Raw genomic sequence first — 24,924 nt, 5'->3', positions numbered from 1 at the left:
AATCTAAGAATCGCACAAAACGACCCATAGATATTAAACCGCGACATAAACGAATTGAAATTACTGTTGCAAATTGTATCACCATCTATTTCTAGGACAAAACAGTTAATGCACTGTGCACAGTTTCTGTTGATGCACAGGCATTGATTTCCTCAGTCTATTGTAAATATGTCATTTAAGTTATCCAGGGGGTTCTCTGTTGACTGAGGCACTGATAGTACAGAAAGACATGAGTTTCTGTTTGTTTTGTTAAGAGTCGGATCTGATCAACAGGTCACTGAGTTTGAAGACATGCAGCTTTCAGTTATCAGGGTGCAAAGATTTTCTTCGTCTGCCACCCCCTCTCTGTCTCCCTCAAAAAAAAAAAAAATAATAATAATAATAGAAGTACCAATACATGTATATCTAGTAGGTATCACCACAATCCACCTTTATTTACATCTATAAGCTGAAAGACCCCTAAAGCTAACTCACAGATTAAGGTAGGATAGAAATGAATGAGAAAAAAAAAAAAACTTTTTTAAAACTGAATTCACTCCAACTGGTACATTCCCATGTATATAGATTTCTGCCCTCTATATGTTTACTCTCAAACAGCATGGAGTATAATTAAGGTGAATAGCATCAGCTGCAGAATGGCTGCTCACTTATACTTCTCTCATTCCACCACATATTCCATGTTGTCCAAATAGATCTGCTAGATATTTATAGATTAAGAAGAGTTCTTGTGGATGATTGAACATGTATGAATGTTTGAATACATTTAATTTCATTTAGCTGAAAGGTTTTATCCTAGTCATTGAGAGAATAATTTACATGCTACTGTGGTAAGAGTTATGGGTGTATTTGTTTCAAGTATTGAAGATGAGACTTACTGATCCTAATTTCCCTATTGTGGACACGACTATCTAAGAACTAAATCTCTAGAGATGTCATTGCATAAAAACAGCCACGGAGGAAAATAATAGGGTCAAATGAAGTGTCTGTATCTATCATAATCATATTAGTGGAGGTATTATGATCCAGATGATTATTGATTATTTCCTAGTTTCATTCACTTTGAGGGTGGCCGAGTTACATAGCGTAACTCGATAATAATCTTCTCGTCTACTGTATACCGTATGATGCTATCTCCCCTCTGAATGGAATGATTCCTCACAGGTGAATTTCTAGGGAATAAATATAAGAATGATTAACGAGATCTTGTGCCTCTTGGGGAAGTCATCTTCTTTCAGATTATTATTATTATAACATTATTCTGTCTTCATTTCGCACTTTGATATTAATAGTTTATTATTGAAAGGAAATACATTTTTGTTGCTGTGATAATACAATATGAAGTGTGGCGTTATAATGCAGCTTAAGGGTATATATACAAACACTTGTTTTAAGATGAAACCAGCAGATAAACCATTTTTTCTCAGCCATTTGATGTGATGGCATACTGCCAGTCCTTGAAATGAAAATTGTCACTACATGTTATTTCAGCCTAACCAAAAGTGCGTAGTGTTCTCTTCAAACGATACATATTTTAGCACTGAATGGTTATTGATGACCTCTGTTTTTTCATTTCAGTTGACAAAAAGGAAATTAGGCAGTGGTAAGTTGAGTAATATTTCATGAAACTGCTTTTGTTCTAGTTGTGGCTAATGAGGCTCTAGTGTAATACATATATTATCACTTACATTTCTCAGCTGTGTGCTTTTTTGTGGGGATTGGAGGGGGGGGGGGCATGTCAGGTGCTCGTTGTTTTAGATAATATGACCATTGCCCTGAGTATTCAAAACTCTCCTGGGCATTTTTTGTCTTCTTTATGCTTCAATTCTGTGATAGAAATGAATTTTCTATTGTGATTTAGCATGCTGGATCACTCCCTTGGGGTTAATAAACAAGATTCATTCCTTTACTTTGTACTCTGCCTTATCTGTTGCTCCTAACACACACAGACATGGGTAGGTATTGCTTTCAGACAGATGGAAGGATAGACAGACAGATAAACACATAGACCTGCTGACAGATAAAGAGACAGACAGACAGACAGACCTGCTGACAGACAAACAGACAGACCTGCTGACAGACCTGCTGACAGACAGACAGACAGACCTGCTGACAGACAAACAGACAGACAGACCTGCTGACAGACCTGCTGACAGATAAAGAGAGAGACAGACAGACAGACCTGCTGACAGACAAACAGACAGACCTGCTGACAGACCTGCTGACAGACAGACAGACAGACCTGCTGACAGATAAAGAAAGAGAAAGATAGACCTGCTGACAGATAAAGAGAGAGAGAGACAGACAGACCTGCTGACAGACAAACAGACAGACAGACCTGCTGACAGACAAACAGACAGACCTGCTGACAGACCTGCTGACAAACAGACAGACAAACAGACAGACCTGCTGACAGACGGACAGACAGACAGACCTGCTGACAGATAAACAGACAGACCTGCTGACAGACGGCCAGACAGACAGGTCCATATGGGAGTTAAAATAAGAAACAGACAAGCAATCAGACAGACAGGCACACAAGGAGATGCAAATAAAATCTGAACCCTAGACCTCCAATTATTTTGCCAAATTTCACCCCAGCGACCAAGTTATCTGTTTCTGTTTGAGGAAAATGAAGTTCACTTCGCAGATTGATAGGCCTATTTCTCCGCCATTAATACTTGATGCTTTCTGGGAAAACTACCACAGAATTCCCGTCTCTCTCTCATGCTAATCAAGATGTTTCACATGATATAAGTCAGGCTGTCTAAGTGGCAGTGGCCTATGGGGGGCAATCTGCTTTTGTCTTGCATGCAAAAGATTTCATGGCTAGATATTTCATTAAACCATTAATGGCCCTTGGCAAGGGGAATATACAGTTAACAATACACAGGGTGGGTTAACTTTAATTAATGAATACTAGGAGAACAGGACCTGATGGTCTCTTGGGTTGTTGAAGAAGACTTGAAACATGCTTAAAGAAGCAGTTTGTATACAATTATTCTATCCTTTGATAATTGGTTATTCATTTTGCAGGAAAGTTGATTTGTCAGAAATTGTTTTGGCTAATTGCCTTGCATAATGGATGTGGTACATGTATGCTTGTGAGACTTGATTGACTTGTACATGGTGTTGTATGTTTATGGGGTGCAGAATTCTGAAGATATATTGACGGGGGGTGGGGGGGGGTGGGGGGGGGTCAGGGGGAATTTAGACAGCATGTCATCTAATAACTTTAGCAAAGTTTCTATTTTTTAGGTTAGTTTAGCCTGCTAAAATGATTTAGTCAGCTGTGTAAAGTTGACTTTTTGATATTGCTCTGAAGGCATAATAGAAGCAATTGGCCCTCAGTAAATGTGTAAATTTAAGGTAGCTACTAGTAAATGAGTGATGACACTATAAATAATCACTGGCATTGTCAGGAATGGTCATCAAATTTGCAATAGACTGGTTGTAATCTCTACAAAAAAGTCAGGCACTGGGCTTAACTGTTTAACGATACATTTGAAACGGTGTGGACTCCAATAACATATATAAACCACTTCTACTAGTGTCTTAAACGACTCATTGGGAAAGTTGACCTATCAGGGATCAATCAAATTAATCTGCCATGAAAGAGAATGAAAACTGAACCTTCTTCAAATTTTAGCTTATTTAGCATAGTTATCTGCAGCAAAGAAAGTAGGCAGAACATTTTTTGGGTAAATTAATATGAAAAAAGATTCTTTGGTATTTCTTTATGATATTGGAAACTATATGTTGGCATTTGGTTGGCTTTTATGGCAAAATGACTTAAAGTGCACCTTAAAAGTCCAAATTACCTTTTGAAGAGACTGAGCAGTGATTGATACATTACGTGAGAAATAGCAGGATAATTGTATTCCTCCTGGAAATGCTGTCACACTTACTTGTAATCTTTTCAGCGGCTTTGTTCTCTGCGGGGAGCGGCTTTCATGGTATTATAGAACTTTTACTAAAAGCACATCTGATGTTAGACTATGTGTTATGGCCATTTACTATTGTTTCTTTGCTTTTAGCACCAGCCAAGTTAAAAATGAGCTCTATGCTTGCAGAAAATTCTATGAAAGCAGTTTAATGGTGCATTTAATTGTGAAGTTAGAGGTTTCAAGTAATTATGGTGGAAGATTCATGTGATTAAGGGTGCTTTCCCAGAGATTTAGATCAATCTAAAGATCAAGATTTAGATCGACCTAATTCCCTGGGGGTTCACGCTAAATTGCTGTCAGCCGAGCGGGCACCATAGTTAATTACCCCTTTACAGCTTTTAGTAGGCGGTACAGACGCTTAAGCCGGCCAAGCTGACAGTAACCTAGTGAGACTCCCCACAGGGATAGATCGATCTAAAAATATATGGAAATGGGGTGTAAAAGATATTACAGTTAATGCTATTTGTAATCTCAACGTTATCTTTCTCTCATAAATCATATTCTCACATTTTGACATGAAATTAATTTCTTGAGTAATGTAACTATTTAGCTGGTGAAAAAGTTGATAATAAGATGATACTGTAGAAGTGGGGCTTTTACCCGTAAAAAAACATGCAAGCTTAAGTATCGTGAAAGATCGACTTTTTCCCTAGGAGGCAGTCACTTTATAGATCACCATGAACTCTGACTTAAATGACTGTGAAAAAAAGACAAAATTGAATTTGTAGGTGAATTCTGTTAGCTAAATAACATTTTTTTTTTTACAAAATCAATACCCCATTTGCACAGAAAGGCTAACTTGATGAAATAAATTAGATGAACGTGATATTTTTGGACAAAGTAGATTATTGAAGGTATTTTATTAAGTACTAGGATCTTGTTCTGTAAATGAAGCCAGTATACACCCTGAATTTAACTGTGGGATTTTCACATCTAAAATCTGAAAATCTTGTCAGTTTCTCACTGAAATGATGACAGAGAACATATACTGGGTAGAGGAGAGGCACTGTCAGTTCTTTGAAACTTAGGACACCTGTTTGTGGCTTAAAGTGGGTCTCACCAATTTAGATGGTTATGTACCAAAATAATAATTTCTCCACAAAACTTCAGATATATATTGTCATGAATCTGAAAGCATACATATACCTTACTTACTGATTGCCCCCAGCCAGACCAGTCATGCTTCAGGTCATTTCCTCCATACATAACAACACGTTTTTAATATGTTTTATGTCTGAACATTTTGTTAAGACCCAGCTTAATATATTTATGTTGTAACCATCAAATGGTAAGAATTGCTGTATCTTATAAGGCAGTGGATCAGCATGAATGATTTGATTACTGAGTATCATCCGTTTTCCTGACTGACTGCTGTGATAAGTTAAACCACCTTGCATCAGCCATTACTGTCTTGTCTTTTAACTTGTGCCTGATAATTTTTATGGACCAAACTACCAATACATTGAGAAACTTAGTCAAGATTTTTCTTTGTCAATGTTTGGTACAGTTATGATTCAGTTGAAAATTCTGCAGTAAGTAGGTGGACACTGTATGTCAAATAGGCTTCTGATATTTTTTAAGTATGAAGACCTCCTCCCCCCCCCCCTGCTTGCCACGAGGCTTAAGTTGGCGTATGGTAAACTAAAGTTCATGCTTTCTGCTTAGCTGACTGTTGTTCATTCCCTAAACTGTGTATTAGAAATGGAAAGCAGTTGGCTGACAGAAGCACTAGCACTCAAAAGCACTCTCAGATCCAAGACACCTTAACTTTACACAAATGAAAGCTAGGTGAATACTTATATGTGCCAAAATGATTACTTTGTCTGGGAAGTTGGAATAATTGAATATTGATCAAGATTACCGGTTCAGGAAATGTGAAATTATTAAAATGCTGTAGAAAGGCAATCAGGATGGTGGAATATTCCAAGTTTAGATGCAAGCATGTTTATTCTGAATGGCAGAAAAAAGGAGGATTTTTTTTCTCTTAGAAACAGGTGTGAATCATTCATCATGGTGTTAAGAAATGTATTGATTGGAATGAAATAGAAGTACGTACCAGATTCTTAATCAGATGAGAAAGTAATTGATCTGAATTGAATTTGCTATTGGAACAGGACACATCATTCACCAGAATTATGTGAATTATGTGAAGATAGAAAAGATCCATACTTTGTGAATTATTTAATTATGTCATTTGTCAGGTTCCACTCGACCGGCTGCTCTGTAATATATATGATAGAGAAAAGGGGAGAATTGGTTGTGGACATTGAAGATGCTCTGAAAGTCAAATTTTTGCCACAAAACGCAACCAAATGCCACCATATACAGTATAACTTAGAGAAATACCAAAGAGCAAAGTTTTATATTTGCTAAAACATGATATGATCGAACAGATATTTTTCTGTTTTCTCTCTGTACTATAAGTATCCCTGACCAACTATACAATTGGCCATGCAGTTAGATCCATATATATGGGAGGGGGAGTGTTGAAAATGCAATACACATGCAGCACAACATGTACGTCATTTAGTTGACCTTTATGAACTGGGGGAACAGATGAAGTAGACAATTGATGACCAAAATTTAAAGAAAGTTCAGTTTTAAAGGTATTCTTTAGCTGAATGAAAGATTAATTTGATTTATGACTTATGACTTTATAAGAAACTAGTAGAAATGGTTTTTTTGTGTTCACCTTGAAAATAACCATGATTGGATTGCTTAAAATTGCAAAAGTTGCTGTTTATTGGAATGTGCCTGTTCATGTGAAAATCAGGTAATGGGGATGGCTTCTTTTCTGTTAAGTGTCTGTATATTTGCAAGCTTTGCTGTCTAGATTTTCTCTATGAATTGTACCATTGCACTCTGTTTTCATATGTAGAAACTCTTGGGCATTTGTTAAAATAATATTTTCCTATTTTCCCATTGTTTTAGGTACAGAGATTTCATGAAGGATTGTCCCAGTGGTGTGTTGAGGGAAGAGGTAGGTGCACTGTCCCGGTGGTGTGTTGAGGAAAGAGGTAGGTGCACTGTCCCGGTGGTGTGTTGAGGAAAGAGGTAGGTGCACTGTCCCGGTGGCGTGTTGAGGAAAGAGGTAGGTGCACTGTCCCGGTGGCGTGTTGAGAAAAGAGGTAGGTGCACTGTCCCGGTGGTGTGTTGAGGAAAGAGGTAGGTGCACTGTCCCGGTGGTGTGTTGAGGAAAGAGGTAGGTGCACTGTCCCAGTGGTGTGTTGAGGAAAGAGGTAGGTGCACTGTCCCAGTGGTGTGTTGAGGAAAGAGGTAGGTGCACTGTCCCAGTGGTGTGTTGAGGAAAGAGGTAGGTGCACTGTCCCAGTGGTGTGTTGAGGAAAGAGGTAGGTGCACTGTCCCAGTGGTGTGTTGAGGAAAGAGGTAGGTGCACTGTCCCAGTGGTGTGTTGAGGAAAGAGGTAGGTGCACTGTCCCAGTGGTGTGTTGAGGAAAGAGGTAGGTGCACTGTCCTGGTGGTGTGTTGAGGAAAGAGGTAGGTGCACTGTCCCAGTGGTGTGTTGAGGAATGGTGTACTGTCCCAGTGGTGTATTAAGGTGTTGTATTGGTTGTTTGATATCTACATGAGGAAAGAGGTACTGTAGGTGCACCTCAAATGATATATATATATATAGGGGATGAGGGGAAAAAAGGCAGGCATCCCTTTCCCTCAATAAAGTCCTTGCACTTCTGCAGTGTGTCACTCCTGCAGTGCATCAGTATATGACATTAAAAACATAATTCAGCTATTACGTTATCCCCAAGTTGGTGTTGAATAATTACATGATCTGTGTATTGATTTTTGGGCTTCTCTGTCTGGTTATTCATCTATCGTATGTAGAATTATTTCTTAATGATGTAGTTGGTTTAGAATCGGTCACAAATCCCGACTGAAAAGCTTAATGAACCTAACAAGGGCTTTATAATTGGTCATGAATGTGATGAGGATGACTTTGTGGTTTCGCAAAGTGTTTCAGAGATATTGTAATGATCTGGTAATTAGGCATAATATAGATAATTAATCACGGAATATAAGTGATTATTTTGCATTATGTTCTAGGTGTAACCAGGATCTTTTAGCTGAAGCTTTTTAGTTTCTACAGTATGATGAAATCCAAATTATGTTTAAGTCCTTTAAAAATGCTGATTTTATGTCTCGGATATCTCTGAAAAGGAAGATGACACCACACCACAACAAACTGTATATACTGTAGATACAGTTTTGATTATTTCCATCTAATCCAAAATAGAAACTGGTTTTCAACTTACCTTTTAAATTTTTTTTCAGTAGATCACTTGCGATGCATGACGGATGATCTGGGACGGGTCGTGGACTCCTAAAAGTTGCCGTTCTTCTTCTCTCTCTTCCCTATCTTTGATAACTGGTGCTCACTCGACTCCTGACCCCTCCTTACACCTGTAGTCACCTATCTCACACCTGTAGATACCTGCTTCACATTAAATCACAACTTCTACCTGTCCAAATACCAACCTATCATCTCCATAGGATTCTGTTATTGCATATTTTTGATAGACCCTTAAAGTCAACAGTTAAACTCAGTCCATTGCTTCTCCATAATAAGGGCTGTGTTCATTGAAATGAAAAGCAGGTAAATAGAGACTACGGCATAAGTAAATAAAAACAAAGAGAAGTAAATAAGAGCAAAGGGGAAATCATTCAGGCCAAAGCTGGGATATTTTGTCCTATTAATGGGGTTTGTTTCTTCATGACGGTTTGATGACGGCTAAGTGACCATAATGTCAGATTAATTATTTCTCCTTTGTGTTGAAATTTCAATGTACCTATTTAGACTTGGAAGCAGATAGAAATTTAATAGCCAGAAAATTGTAATGCCACAAAGAAGCAGGGTATTAGCTGGCAGAATGTGCAACCTCTTAACAGATTCGTGTTATGGATGTAAATAAATTAAAGTAAAAGACCCTAAGTGGAGCATTTTCAGTCCATCCTAATATGGCATTAGCGGGGAAATAGTGCAACAATTAGACACTGTTTAAACTACCGTATAGCTAAAAAAAAACACGACTATTGGTACGCGTATGATCGATAACTGATTTAATTCTCGTAAGATTACCATCCGCCCCTTCCTTATGAATAGGTATTACTTTATTAATACAATGCAACCGTCGTGTAGCCGCATGTTAGAAGACAATGTTTGATTACGCACAGCAGTAGGAGGCCTCTACCCCTTCCCAGCAAGGAGTCAACACAGCAGCGCGTAACCCGGGGTTAATTAGGGGTTATTAGCTGTCCACTTATGATCGGTATTGTTCGTCTTGATTGCAGCACACTTCCTACTCACTATTGGTTCGACCGCCTCTTCTTTAAATGCTCTCTCAAACCTTTCCTCAGTCAGCCGAGAATGGAAACACGTTTATCTGCCGATAAACTACGTCGTTGATGTATTATTCGGCATCATTCTACAGTGGGTCATAAGGCTCTATCTATCATTTTTTTCGTCTCGCATTTTACCAGATTAAGCTGACGCTCGAAAACTAAATTTAATGAATAATTTTCTCACGTGCACCGTATCCAGCTAATTTTACGACAATAACTACCACGGCACCTCCGCCATTTGCAATTGTAGACGAACCACGTGTTTCCAACTGATAGGCCAATACAACTATACCAGACCCATTGTACGAGAAAAGACCGTTTATATTTAATGAATTAAAAAACATTTGAGGACTGCGATTTTCTATTGATATACTATCGATGGTATCCCTGTATTAAATCATCCACTGCTACCCCCTCTTTTGTAGTGTAGCATGACTCGTATCACAAGATGGCCTTAGAAATGAAGACAGGCCTACACTCTGATAGTTTTTAGTCTATTATTAACCCTAATGTCGTTGCTTGTCATTCATTCTAGAACTCTCTGAGCCATCGCAAAATTATTTGCCAGGACATTTAAAGGCTACTTCTTAACGGATTTTTTTTTATTTGCACTGAGTCCAAAATGTTCGAGGACGTCTCTGTCGTTATCGCCGTTTCTTGGACGCAGTCCCAGACAAAGGATCGGAAAGTTTCTAAATAAAAGAACTTATAAATGCTGCCACTAGCCATCCTTATTGTTCCTAAGTAAAGAGAGGCGATAATGATCTTTTCTTTCTTCTAGCTTAGTCTGTCGACTAAAATGAACAAGGTTAGGCCTACAATGCAACCACCTATTATCACGACCATTAATGAGGTTCTTTGCTACACTCCCTTTCTTCATGATCGCGAAACCAGTGGATTTCAAAACAAAGAGCCACATTTCCCTACTTAGGTGGCCAAAATATTGTCAATGAAACGCAAAAAAGACAAAATCACCAGCTGTTACTGACTGAGTCTAACTCAAATGCAAAAAGGTACGCACAGCGACAAAGCGCTATTGTAAACAATGACCCGACGATGAGATCAATAAGATGTATAAAATGACTATTTGTACTATAAAACTGTACCCCTGCCCCTACTTGTATATTATTACACACACAAGGCCACCCTATACCAGAGTTACAGATTGATTTTTCATTACACAGTCTCTTGCACTGAAGAAAAATACTCCTAATTAATTTGCGGCCCTAGTAGAGGGTCTTCTCTCGCTTTCTCTCAAATCAAAATAAACTAGCAAACATGAAAATTGGCAAAATGTATTAGAATGTAAAGTGTTGCGAACCCTTTAAACAAGGTGAATGGTAATATGCACGTTTAGACAAATTTTAATTTTAATTTCAATTAAATTTAATTTTAATTAAAATTGATATTACCAAAATTAGTAAATGTCGTTTGCGTCATGTATCAATATTTTTGCGCATAATAGTATCTACGTTATAAACATTCAGCAAAGATATTTGGAAGGCCGCTCTTTTGTTGTTTATATCAAAGGAAAACTATTTGATACCCATCGTATCAATCATTATACCATGATAAGAGATTAGCATACTAATTTACGTCCCCAGTAATAATAACTATAACAATAACAACAAACCTTCCTACTGTGCTTTCCGTTGCAAAAACAATTAGCCACGACTGTTTTACATATTAACAGATATTTATAATAATGACAATTTCAAAATCTTCAAAAGTACCGACAGGGACACGAACTCCCGTCGGGTAGGTTGCAGACGACTCAACGACGTTAACCGTTGTTCCACCAATTCTATTGTTCACGAATTTAGATATCGACAGCTCTGTATTGCCGCGCATGCCGAAGCTTTGCGGAAATTGCCGAAGGCTAGGAAAATTCTTCAAAATATACTTTTATTACATTTAATCAAATCCAGACTATCTCCCACTGCCCTGAGGTATGGCTAAAGGCTTTCAGTTGTCATCAGACTTTGTAATTTGGGAGAAAAAAGTGAAACAGTAACTTCTGGTGATGAATACTAATAGGTAAAAGTGCTGCAAGGTGTTGTTTTTTATCCCTGATGTACGAGTAGCTTTTTCTACAGTTTCTATAATTCTCTTAACGTATGAAAATATGCAGGTTTTCTGATATAATAAGACTTTGATAAAATCAAAACCAATAAGACTTTTAAAGTCGAGAGTCGGGATAAATATCGGCAAGGTGGAGATATGTCCCGCCGGCGCTTCCGCAACAGCAAGACTGAAGGACGCAAGTTACAAAGCAAAACATGTTTAGTCAAGTTAAAGACTTAATTACCGGTTTAACTTCGGCGGCAGTGCCTACTGCTGTGAGCAACATGCGCTGTCCATCGTAATACCCCTATCATTAACACTGTCGGGGACGTGCGCATTAGCGCGTCTGATGTAGACAGCGTGTGCTATTAAAGTGACCGGGGACTTATTAGCTATAGTGTAGCAGTAATTTTGTCATAAATCAGGCACAGTGCTGTTTAATATTATATATGTAGATGGGGTCTTATGACATGAAATGTGGCATGGAGAATTGGTGACAAATGCATGAAAAATGCATAAATTTCTTTCTGAAAAAAAAAATTTAGAAATGGCTGGGGTGAGATGGAAGGGAGGAGAGAATGGAAAGTCATAAATTTCCAGGCATAACAAGTTTTTAAAGCTTATAATATTCATAAACATTGTAATTGACAGCCCTTTAAAAAAATGATATGAAAATACACCACTACTCAGTATATATTAATAAAAAGACAAAGCATGACAATGCCTTATTTTGAGGAAGTTGCATTGTTTGTTGCATCTATTTTTAAGACATAAAACTGCATTGAATATTGGTTTGGTATGGTATGTGAGAGAATTTAATTATCAACTCAAGGAAAAGCCTCAATTATTTTGTTTTGCACTAAAATGCACTATGCACCAAAATTGCCAAGACTGGACATCCCCATTTAAATAAAATTAAAAGTAAAAACAACAAAATATCCTAAAATTTGACTGCCAAGATTTTTATAATCTGAATTTTTAAAAACCCAAAACAAAAATATATTTAGTCTGCCATCCCTGTTAACAGAGAATCGATGCTTTTTTACCAACTTGTATCAAGTATTTAGAGCCTAGAAAGATGTGTAATAAAAAGCTAGCATGCTGAGAGAGCATCACCAGATAGTCTTACTAATTATATAACTTACTGGTGCTTTGATAATCTGAGGTACTGTTAGGGTGTTTCTCTGACCAGAAGTATTTGTACTAAGATCTACTTCCACTCTAGAATAACATGTCCCAAATGTATATCAATTGACATATCTGAGGGACATATTTAAACCCCAAACCCATTCCACTCTGCCTCTCAATGTTCTAAATGATTCAAGTTTTACATCAATCACTTCAAAGTCAAGTGCTGTTACATCATGGTTTGTGAGTACTAGTATAAAGACAGATTACATAAAAGCTAAAAGTGAGTTGATGAGGCATGTCATTGGATTATGTTATCACCCTTAATCCTGACAGGGCTAGAAATGTTACTTAAATGGAAATGGGGGGAGGTGCATGTGTGTTTGTGTGTGCGTGCATATGCATGTGTGTGTGTGTGAGCATGTGTGTGTGTGTGTGTGTGTGTGCAGGTTTTTGCTTCTGCAAGTGGACCGTTTTATCCATTATTTGACCCAACATGAAGAATGGATTAAAACCTTGATCAAATTTTAATTCAGAGTAGAGCTTTTTCATCTAAAGCAGCAGTATTTTTAGAACCCCATGTCTTCATCTCTTCTTTCCTCTTGCTATCCATCCATCCATTCATCTCTTGTCATTCCTGTCTCATTCATCCATCTCTCCATCCATTTAACCATAACAGTACACAAGAATTGATTTGTAATGCGAGCTATAGGCTGGGATAGCATTAGCCAAATCAACACTTTTTTGTCAATTTGTTAGCCAAATGGTTATAATTTGACTAAAACAAGTCAAATCAAGCCCTTTTTGTATAGCCAATTTAAGTCAATTTTAGCATTTGGCTAATTTGGAGAGTGTTAGTGCTACCCCAGACAGGTAGAAAAGGAAGGGGGGGGGGAGGTAGGATATCTAGAACAACCAGATACTTTTTGTCCATAAAAAGAAATATTCTTGTGAGAAACAAGAATTCCAGTCAAAAAAAAAAAAAAAATCAACCCAGTCATGAAATAACATATATGCTCTCTTAGTCTGTATGTCGTAGCAGTGCTGTCCTGGTTTCCTGTGTTGAACCTGCAGGGTGGAAGTATCGACATCGATTTGCTGATTTTCTGGGAAAATGTCTGATTATGCTCTTTACTCACTGGAGTGAGAGAGAGAGAGAGAGAGGACGGAGGCGAGGGGGTGTTGACAGTGATGAATGCGGCATATGGTGCTATTTCTGTTTCTGTTTACAGGGAATCTATGCTTTTTTTACCAACTGCTACCATTATAGGCTGTCAATAACCAATCGCAACCACTTGTGTAGGTCAATATAAATGCATTTTGAAAGCGAAGATTGTGATATTTAAGACCACGTTAATTTCCAATCATTGTGATGGACAAACTTAGAGTGTACTATCTCATCTTACCAGCCAATGACAATGACATTTACCGTAAAAAGAATTGAACTGCTCATGTTGGAATTTAAAGTACAATGGCAATGGAATAGACAGCAGAAATGAGATGGGCTTAAACAATTATGCGCCATCAAATTGATACAATTGTTCAAGTGGGTCGGCCATATTTGATCCACAGATCTAGCTGTTACTCTGGGGATCATTTTGTTCCGATTGTGCATGATGACAGTACAAATTTGATAGATTGCACAGTCATCCTTAGTGATGAGGAAATATAAATTTTTGGACCTATTTTTTTAATGAAAAATAAATGCATGTATTGGTTTTTAAAGCTCAGAATTAAAGTGTCTGTCCCCAGGGCACACCTTGATGCGTTTGTTTTAATGCTCTAAAATAATTTACAGTATAGATTAAGCAGTTCTTCCTGTCTGAAAAAAATAATAAAAAACACAGACCAACCTTTTATGCTCTTTAAACAACAAAACAAAAATAAATATCCTCTATCGACCCTATTTACAGCGAGTTGCTGCTCGACAACCAGCTCATCAATTTCACGTAGCCCAGAGGCAGATTGTTTTCTAGTTGTCTAAGGCTGGATTTGACTGATTTTTTAATATAAGGTGATACTTCATGCCAACACTGTCTATTTTTGAGGATGTAATTATGAGGAAGAGTAACTAGAATGGCTTCCTTTGAGTGCTGTGAGAGGAAATGTTCACTCTCTCAATATCTCTGGAAGGAAACTATCAGGCTTAGTGGTACATCACGCTATGATCAAGATGTTTGGAGACGCTCAAAGAACATTTTTGATATAAAACCTTTTTGCGTTTATTTGGGCTGTAAACAATGGATTACGATGGATTAAAATATAAAGTCATGATTCATGGTTTGAGTGTATGTATGATCATGCATGTCATGTGTATGTGTATGCACAAGTGCATGATGTTTGTATTGTGTGTGTGTGTTGTGTATGCATATGTACAGTGTATATGTATGTATAGCATTAATACTGTAATATTGTGATCATTTCTTCAGGGCATTATTATTGCTGGATAGGGTTTTGTTCACTTCCCAATTATCTATTAGTTTGGAAGAAGATGAACTAAGTAAGATGAAAATAGTTTCTTAGTGGCTTTGTTTAGCCATAGCAGAACTCATATACAAGGTAATTGTTGTGAAATACAATGGAAGTGCTTGATTAGAAGACATGTCTATATTGCCATTTCATCATCAGTTTATGTCATCTCACTGAAGGCAGTTTCATTTGTCCTAAGATGCAGTCTTACTGGGGCAGCTCTTACTTTTCCATTAACTTAAAGATAATTGTAGCACAAATGTCACTTAGGGTCATTGCAGGAGTTTGCTAATTGATTTTTTAAACTTCTTTTTCGTGTTGTCCTACTTGACAATATCAGAACACTAGGTCTTCTTCAGAAAATTTCTAAGCCCAATCTATAGGAAATCTTGCACAGTTCATAATGATAAAGTGCAGACATTTTTTTGTCTTCATCTAATTGTTGCCATGGTAACCTTCCCTTGGATGTTTTCCATTGTTCCAGTCCAGCAGAGAAGTATTCTTGGTCTTAGTAAGGTAATGGCTCAATCTTTTCAATGGGAAAAATTGCAAATTTTTCATTTGCTGAATTTTTTAGTTTTACATTCTTAAAATTAGCTCATTCCTTATGAGTGGATGCAACAACATTAAAAAGCAGGCTACACTATAGTTCTATTCTAAACCATAAAAAACAATACAAATTCTATATAGAAATATAATTTTAATGGTTCCAAATATAAGTATCTATAAGATTTCTAATTTTTGCCCATTGAAAAAAACTGAGTCATTACCATTATCACAGTGATGGATCTGGTCAAATTAAAAAGGCTTTTGCTAAAGTCTGGGGTAAACAAGGCTTTATATTGCTCTAAAAGATATCTGGGACTAACAGAAAATGAAGGCAATCCTCTGGGAGAGGGCATGCTAACAGGTCAGATAGAGAGAGAGATAGAGAGCTACTGTTAATCTATTAATATCCTAAATGACAATTGCCAGCTATTAGACTTCCAGCTATGCACAGTTTTATCTTAATTAGGGACATGTGCGATGCAAGTCTACATGCATCGATTTGTTCAAAGTAGTACGTGTACAACTGGGAATGGGTTCAGTTATTAGTTTTGTTGTCTTGGTGAAAACAAGATAAATATTTTAAAATCAAAATTATTGCAAAAAAAAAAGAAGAGCAAACAAAGAAATGAAAAAAAATATATGTCTAGAGGGCGCCATATGCACAGACCCCCCCCCCCACCAAAAAAAAAAAAAAAACGAATAAAAACAGATAAACATACTAACTGACAAACTTATGACTATGAGAACTTATTAAAACCTCCTTTTTGGGTAGCATTAACAAAAATTGTAATGAAATGGTAATAATGGCAATAATAAAAATTATAATAATAATAATAAAATTTTACAAGTGTGATACGGAAGAGAATAATTTTTATGATACTAGAAATGATAAGAAGAGAAGTTATAAAAAAACAAACTTATAAAAAAACAAACAAAAATAATAAACATTATAATTCTACATCCTTTGAGCACTCTGGTCAAATGATGCTGAAAATCCGGCTGATATATTCTTGTGTTATTGGTGACAATATTTGATGACAGGTGTGAAACAATGACATAAGTTGCTCACCCATGACTGCGTAGGGTATGGAAATTATTGCACCTTCACCTCACAGTTGAAAAACACTTTTCTTTAAAGGAATTTTGTTTTATCTGCTCTGATTTCAGAGTGTTATGAAAGATCAAAACAACATGAGAACTTCCTGAATCAATTTGTTCACAAGAGATTAGAGAGAGAAGGTGTACTTTGGATAAACAATTTCATTAGTTTGCTATTGAAATTATTTTACAAGTGCCTGGAGGAGGCGAATAATTATCTGTTGTGTGCTGTTGTTATTTCTCAGTTTTCCCAGGCTTTGTGGTAAACAACTTGAATACGATATACATCAGACGTAGGATAAAAACAAAAAGTATTGAGTTCAGATAAAGACTTTAATCTCAGATTTTACAGCAGAATTATATAGAAAAACAACATTTAGTCATTAACAGGATAAAATTGACACAACCCTGAAAAAAAACTTTTTTCTTGGTTTTATCATAATTGAAACATTAACAATACTGTTGTTGGCATACAAGTTGATAACCCAGAAGAAAAAATGAAAAAACATTTTGTTACTTAGGTGGCTATTTTCAGGCTGTCTATTAAAAAGCAATTTTCTTGATAAACTGAGCTAGTTCTGTCCCTAACATAAACAGCATATTTTAGGCACCAGGTAGGACTCTTGGCACCTTTACCCTTCCCCCACAACCTGGAGTCACACAATTACGCCTAATATAGCCTCACGGTCGCTGCCTCTTAAAGACCTGAATAGGAAACTGTTTGTACAGAAAACAAAACTGAAATTCAATTCGGCGCTTCACTTTCTTGATACATAGAAACGGTGGTTCCCAGCTTGTCAGTACATTTGTTAGGGTAACTACCGTCCACTAGGCCATTGAAGAGGAGGAGATATAAATCACGCTCTTGGTGAAAATTGTCACAAGGGATTAGTGCGTTCCTGGTGGATATGCTGTTATCACTGGGGACATCACACTAGATCTGCGACACAGGGAGGTGATAAAGAATCTCTAAATGACCTTATTTTAGAGGAGCCGTCTATGATAGAAAATCAATAGACTAATCAATATACAGCAGATAGTTACAGACCTGAGGGTTATTCAATCAGCAGGAACAGTTACATCTGTAAGGACACTAAAACAAGGCATTTAAGCTCAGAATTATCCCTCCACTCCCGTTAACTCAAGTATACGGTTGATGGAGTAAACGTCTGCCGCAATTGACATAAGGATTCATTGTGATAAGTAATTTGGATAGCTGAGACGCTCAAAAGCAATGTTTGTCTTAAGTTGGGTGAAGTTTGCCTAGTCCTCTCGCGACTCCCCAGTGTGCGTGAATGTGTGGAATTGTCTCCCGGGTAACCTCTCTGATACAGCAGCAGTGTTAGTGAAGCAACTATTGAACTGAACGAACAATCTTCACATTTGCAGGAAATAATCTAGTTTAACAAAGGAAGTGAAAAAAAGGAGGAAATTTAAGACTGTTCAATGGAAAGAAACCAGTGTTGGTAACGCGGGTTTTGTTTGCTTTACTGTCCCTATGGGGAATAGATGAAACAGGATTGATATTCCAAGCAAGGCTAACCATCTTGATGCTTGAAATCTGCGCACCGAGTGCTGTCGTGCCACAAGTGACCATGTATTCCACAGTGGAGGGGGCTCTCGGCTACAAACACATGTCCGGAGCAGAAGTCCGGTCCCTAGTTGACCGGCTGACCACCCCAACAGTGGCCACCAAAGCTGCTCGTTACAGCTTTGATCCCCAAGAGGCCCACGTCCAACACATGCGGACTTTTGACGAGAAATGTCGTCAGCTGTACGGACAGGGAGAGAAGCAGAAGGTGGATCCGAGGCTACTTAACGAGATGGTGTTCAGAGTGACCAGACCCACTACAGCCAGTAGAGCAGCCAGATATAGCTTTGATGCTCAGGCCTGTCATGTACAGTATCTCCAAGATCAGGACCACAAAATGCTAGTCAGGGGGGACGGCAGGGACCAAGGGAAAATAGACGTCATGGTGAAAAGAATTAGAAAACCAACTTTCTCCAGCAATGGTGGGAAGACCCCAGGGGCAGCTCACAAAGATGACCAGAAAAAATCAAAGATTTCTGTTGACCAAGTTGATCAGCTGGTTGAGCGAGTGACGCGCCCCACTGTAGCTAGTCGCGGAGGGGTAGATCTCGCCAATAAAGACTTCACCTATATCAAACCACCAAAGACAAAAACACTGCCAGTCATCAAAGGTATCGAGTCAAAATTTAAAGGACTGAGGAAAGTTGATGATGACGAACTTTCAGAGATAATTGAGAGGTTAACAAAGCCTAATGGTACATATAAAGCCAGACTCCAGTCAGCTAGGAATATGAGGGCCAGAGCTAATGTAGGGAATTATCCTGACAGACCACATACTTCTATGTTTTAAACTGGACTGTTTAGACATATTACAAGAATTAGGCATTTTATCTGTTTTGTGAAGTAAATATGATTCAGTGGATTTTATTTATTTATTTATTCATTTATTTTTTTGTTATAAAGGTAGGAATAATGGCTTTAATTAATCAGATGGAAGCCTTGAATAGTTTTAAATGTCATCAAATGTGATATTTTTAATATTATTATTTTTTTTAAATTTTTAGTGGTTGTTTGAAAATTTATTTTTCCTACCAACTATATTAAGTCAAAATGGAATCAAAATGAAATCAAAACTAGACACTTTGCTGAAGTTTTTTTTTCTTTCTTTTTTAATGTTAAAAACTTGATTCTGGTTTTAGTTAAACAAAACTCAGTTAATTATTTTCATTTGTCAGGAAAACTTATCGTCAAGATTGATATTGAACTTCTACTTATAGACATTTAAAGAGCTGATATAAGTGAAATGTAAATCAAAATATTTTCCTTTATTGAGGAAAAATTACAATCATATTATATTTGTAGAAGTCATAAGTACATTCTAAAGCATCACTGTGATTAATAGCATAATGGCACTGTCATATAAAAGTAAACTTTGGTTTCCTTTTTTCTCAGTGAATTGATGTATATTTTTATGGATTATCAAAGAAAACTGGTATGTTGATAAATATTTTTGAGAATTATCTTATTTTTATAGAAAAGTGTTTCTATACCTATTTAAAAATAGCATTTTTAAAATGAATTCTCTTACTATGAAATGTTCTTCCTTTGATTTAATGAAAAGATTGAATAAATGTGAAAGTTCTGTCATATCAAAGGAGAGATTTTGTACTGAAATCTTAATTTTTCATCTCAGATGTTTGTTATATTTCAATATTTCAATGCCTGAAATTGTTTGTAAAATATATATTTAAAAAATAATGTAGTCTGTGTAAAAGAGATATTTTGTGTATAACTATTGGACAAGCAAATTATTTTACTTTTAAAATGTTGTTTTGAATTGTTTTATCTGAAACAAGTATTGGACAGTGAAATAAATGATTAAAAGGTGATTAAAATTTTAATTGTACAGTTTTTTGTGTATTTAAATTAATGAAAGGTAAAAACTACTCTTCAGTTTTAGCAGCAGGCTCTGAGTCAATTTTTGATATTTTAATTTTTTTCTGGAGGGAAGTAATTATCTGAGGTCTGCTGTAAACCACCCTATTAAAAAGATAAATTTCCCTCGATAGTTCATGTTAAGTGCCAGATCAATTTTTCTCTTTGGCAAGATAATTCAAGTTTTTTTTTTAGTTTCTATTACAGGTATTGGTAAGCAAGAAATCAGAAATAACAAGCAGACATTGGAATGGGTTAACTAAACATTTGGTACAATATTGTTCATTTTCAGAGAATGTAAAAAAATAAAATAAAAAATAAATAAATTAAGTAAAAGTGAAGTTTTTGAAAGTGTTGATGTGAAGTCCTTAATTCTGGTCAAATGAAGTTTTCGTAAAATACAGACTTTTTCCTTTGACTTGGGCAATGAAAAGTTTCCTTGGTTTTAACCAAATAATAAGTTTGCTGCTGTGGGCGACTCCTAATAAACAGGTGGGCCACCACCTGGGGCAATCTGATCTCAATTAAAGTTGATAGAATAAGTCAATCAAATACCAACCCACAGCACAAGAAGCTTGGAAAAATAAAGCAATCGTACAACAAACCAAATAAAATATCAACCTTGTTATGTTTACATAAGAATAAGCAACAGAAAAATGAACCACTCACAGAGCCACAAGCAGATAAAATTTCGTGGCATTTGCTCTATGTATTTAGTAACTAACAAAAATTTGGAAGAAACAATCCCAATAGAAAATGATATTTATCTTCTATTTATAATATTTCATGCTGGAGTGGACACGTTTTGTACCTTTGGTCATAAGGATCGAAGTTGCACGTTTAATTCCGATACGCACACATGAGAAAGGGCAAGAAAGAAAGGGGACAATTTGGAAAGGGCATTTGAGAAATACTGCCCTTATAAATTGCTTTTGAACAAATGCTACAATTCATTGAACACAGAGGCAGGATTTTGCATTTGGCTAAACAAGGATTAAGGCCTCAATACAAATAGACCTTAGACAATTATTGTAAGCGTAGGAGAATAAACAAAACTGGTACAAATAGGCCTAAGAATATGGTGTTTAGAACGCACCTCCTTGTTTCTGTCGCCTGTTTTGATAAGTCACTGCAATATTGTGCATTGTTTGTTGTGAGAAAAGTGTCCAAGGTTTCGTAGGCCACTTTCTCCAGCAAACACAACTTGCGCACATCTCCAGGAAAGCCGAGACTGATTGAGATTTTTACTGCTATTCATATTCGGCTTTTAGAGTTCTTTATTTTATAAAGCTTTGAGGAATGTTTGATTAGTGACTCGCGCTGCTGCAGACACTGGTGAAGGCGTTGAAGCATGGTTGCTTTGTGAACACTGCACCGCGTTTGTGTCATTGCTGCAGAAGTCCATCTTTACTGACAAACGTGTATCGTGGAGAAAGAGAGAGAAGCTATTTGAAACAACTTCCTTGGGATTCCAGGCAAGGTGAGTGGTAACTCTGCCCTTGAATTTATTATTGATAAGGAGCTGTTGAAGAATATTGTGAGATTCAATTATAGATTGTCACACTTAGTGTGTGTGAGTGCATGTCATGTGTGTGTGCATGGAAACAGAGATCAATGCCAGAACTTAATTACTCGTCATACGTTGACTCGGCACTAGAGAGCTTAGACGGCAGAAAGCAAAATTGAAGTATGTTAATGCATATATAGAGATATTCATTATGTAAATAGTACGAACAGTGGCAGCAATGAACTGAAACTTTTAAAACATTTTTGAAAGTTATTCCAATTATTGTATTTATTTATTTTATTGTATTTATATTAGATATTTATATTTAATTTCATTTTGAATTAAATTTCAGAGTTAAGTGAAAATGTCAGAAGACTATCAGAGCATGATGAGAGGGCTGGGCGGGCAGGAGAGGCACTGCTGCGTGGATTTACCACAGAGAACTGTCAGCTACAAGCCATGGTTTGCTTCCCCCAACAGCGACCAGCCCGTCCCGCAGACGCAACTGAAACCCATCGTTGAGAGAATCACCAAACCCACCGTAGCCAGCCGAGGCGGCGTAGACCTGAAGGACAAAGACTTTGAATACATGAAACCAGTCAACTGGATGAAGAAGACAAATCCAGACTGGAAAATTAAGAATTTGGACACACGTTTTCGCACACCTCGGCAAGTGTCGAAGGCCGAGTTTCAGGAGATTGTGGATCATTTGGCCAGATCGACTGCCATCAGCCGCATACGCTCTGCCCCACCGCGGTTGTCATGGTACCCAATTAATCTGGAGAAGGGTCCAGTGGAGAAGCCGTATTTTCTGTCCCAGAAATTACGCAGTGATGGTCTGTACTGGGATCCCAACGAGTCCGAGAGCAGATAAGAATCTGTTATCATTTTAGTGGAGATATTTACAAATCAGTGGGGTTTTTTTTTCTTTTTTTTTTGATAATTTTATGCAAAAGTTTACTTTTAAAATAGACATTGAAATGTTAAAAATTTTAATCCATTTAAAGCATGACAATTTCATTTGTCAAAGGCAATGTAAGGTTACTTTTATAAGTAAATATTATAAAATGATTAATCAACACATTTTTAATCAAAGAAGTTATGGTATATAAGAGCATAATCAACTTGATTGAACATTCTTTTTTTTTTTCTTTGTAAAGAATGTATCTCTCTGCCTTAGAACAGCTGACCACACGCTCAAACAGAGTTGAAAGATCAAAAGTGGTAGAAGTGCAAAATTTTTATTTAAAAAAATCTGTGTCATATTTTCAAAAAAATCAACAAGATTGAATTTTAAATAAGTCTGAAAAAGTAAAGTTCTTGGATTTAGAGTATTCATTTTGTATAAAATGTTTGTCCATTTAAAAATAGTTGATATATCTCTGGCATTCAGTGGTATATGAAACAATTGCAGTGACAATCAAGAAAGTTGGTTAAAAGTAAGAGTATTAGTAATTTACTGATGGTTTGTTAATGTACATAGTATTGTATTAGAGATACTTCTGTCAAATATATTTGAATGAATAACAAGTTGTAAAAAAATTGAACTGTCCTTATCACTTGTATTAATTCACATCCACCTTGTTGATAAAGTTTAATTGTGATCACATCATTGCAAATTATTATTGATATATTATTTTGATATTTTGAAATCAAGTAATATTTTTCTGGTTTATATTGATCCAGGTATTAGTCAGATATTGCCTTTACAACAGAATTTTATGAATTCAGGGAATCTGACTTTTTAACACAGTACACCATTTTTGCTCAAGTGATAAGTAATTGAACAAGTAATTAGGTGTATTAGAAAACTATTTTGAAATAAAGTAGAATTTTAACAGAATATTTGTGAATTTTGCATTCTATATTTTTCACTGCTTGCCCTAGCTAGGTGCTGTTATTTGGTAGCATTTGTGTAGAAATCCAATCTGTATTGTTGTACGCAAAACTGATTTAAGTAACAAATGAAGAGGAAATATCTCTTTGCTGAATATCAACAAAATAAGATGTAAAAAAGTGACTCTTTTATCTGAAATTGTTTTCAGGCCATGAAGAAATAAACAAGAAATTGTCCTAGCAGGTGTTTGAAAACAGCGGCAGGTGTCACCTTGGATTTTAAAAAAGACAAAACACAAAATTACACGAAAAAAGTTCCTTAGAAATCTGTCACAATACTTGGGTCAGAAAAGGTCACAGGCAAGTTACAGCACCGCCTGGAGCTAAATTAGCAAAATAGCTCTACTGACGCTGCCGTAAATTCTCACCAAACTCCTTTCATCCACCAAGAGTCACCCGGCTTCCTCTGTTATATTGATTTATTTACAATGTATTTCATGATATTTACATTTCGATATCTAAAGGTTTGAATAAAGTGCTTTATGTTTTCAAAATGACTTAACCACCAGCTGCTGATTTTGATGGGGTTTAATTCTTGAATAATGTTTGAATATTAAGTGGGAGGGAGTTACTTTAGTTTAACTCTCTGCCTTGTGCTTACTGATACTACAGTAAGGGTTCTGGAGTTTTAAAATACCAAATGATGAAGGTCTGTGACTTCTTACCAATCCGTTTCATTCGGATTTCATTGTAGAAGAATCTGCCCACCGTTTTTTCATCAAAATATAAAAATTGATAGATAAATTTTACCAGGTTTATGATACTGAGAAGATTTTAAAATGAAAATGCAGTATAAGTTTACAAGATTGTTCAGTGAATTTTTCTATCAGGAAATCTCAATTATCTAAGTAGAAAAAGTGCTTCCCCAGTAGATATCACTCTATGAATGTATAAGTTGTCTTCTTTACAGAGGTAAATATCTCCAGGTTTACTCAATAAAGGGATCCTGCTTAACTTGCCACTATATAATCTCTTACAGGTTGCACCTCTTTTCTTTCCTTCATTTGCCAATTACACTGCTAAGCCTTTAACGGGTGCACTGCTTTTCTTCCTCCCCCTCGTCAGTTACGTACCTAATCCCTTAACGGGTTGGAAGGCATTGTGTTATAGTTGTTGATCACTATGAGAGAGTCTTGAAGTTTGGCTAGACCAACACAGCTAATCCCTTAATGGTTTAATGGGCAATTGTTGCACACCACGCCATGTGCAAGATGGCCGCCTAAATGTTTGTAGAAATTATTTGCCGAATAATAGCTTTATGTTGGAGTTGAGTAACTTTCGATAACTTTGATGAAAGATGCTGGGAAGCGATACAAGTACTTGAACAACTTGATTGTTTGAAAAGTTGATTTGGAAAGAATGGTGTTCAGAATCGAGTAATTTAATCGACGATTATCGCAAGTGCTTCGCAAATACCATTATCGATAGAGTTGTATGAGATTTTG

The 24,924-nt window shown here is 36.5% G+C and overlaps 3 protein-coding genes across 6 annotated transcripts in view; 2 read left to right on the top strand and 1 right to left on the bottom strand.

Annotated features, from left to right (window-relative positions):
* The window catches only part of LOC106167761 (uncharacterized), a 78,534-nt gene that overhangs the window by 42,502 nt on the left and 11,108 nt on the right, over nucleotides 1-24,924 (bottom strand). The window contains exons 1-2 of one of the 4 annotated variants that reach the window (XM_087007598.1): nucleotides 12,512-12,642; nucleotides 8,216-8,394 (exon numbers count right to left, since the gene is read on the bottom strand). The exons of 2 other annotated variants lie outside the window; for them this stretch is intronic. The gene's annotated coding sequence lies outside the window, so the exon portion shown is untranslated. Of the gene's footprint in view, nucleotides 1-8,215; nucleotides 8,571-12,511; nucleotides 12,643-24,924 lie in introns of those variants that run through there. One more of the 4 variants, XM_087007597.1, reaches the window with a different exon arrangement.
* Nucleotides 1-24,924, top strand: part of LOC106167759 (neuronal calcium sensor 1) — a 33,791-nt gene that overhangs the window by 983 nt on the left and 7,884 nt on the right. The window contains exons 2-3 of the mRNA XM_087007596.1: nucleotides 1,576-1,600; nucleotides 6,876-6,924. Coding sequence (XP_086863722.1) covers nucleotides 1,576-1,600; nucleotides 6,876-6,924 — 74 coding nt within the window. The remainder of the gene's footprint in view (nucleotides 1-1,575; nucleotides 1,601-6,875; nucleotides 6,925-24,924) is intronic.
* On the top strand, nucleotides 16,910-23,426 carry LOC106175791 (uncharacterized). Its single transcript, XM_013557936.3, has 2 exons — nucleotides 16,910-21,556; nucleotides 21,936-23,426. The coding sequence occupies exon 1, from the start codon at nucleotides 18,161-18,163 to the stop codon at nucleotides 18,989-18,991; it is 831 nt and encodes a 276-aa protein (XP_013413390.2). The 5' UTR covers nucleotides 16,910-18,160; the 3' UTR covers nucleotides 18,992-21,556; nucleotides 21,936-23,426.

The sequence above is a fragment of the Lingula anatina genome, chromosome 3 (assembly GCF_051362555.1).
Source record: "Lingula anatina isolate TDL-2025a chromosome 3, LinAna3.0, whole genome shotgun sequence".
NCBI lineage: Eukaryota > Metazoa > Brachiopoda > Lingulata > Lingulida > Lingulidae > Lingula > Lingula anatina.
Note: the sequence above shows the minus strand (reverse complement) of the source record. Positions and strands in the feature narration are given on the sequence as shown.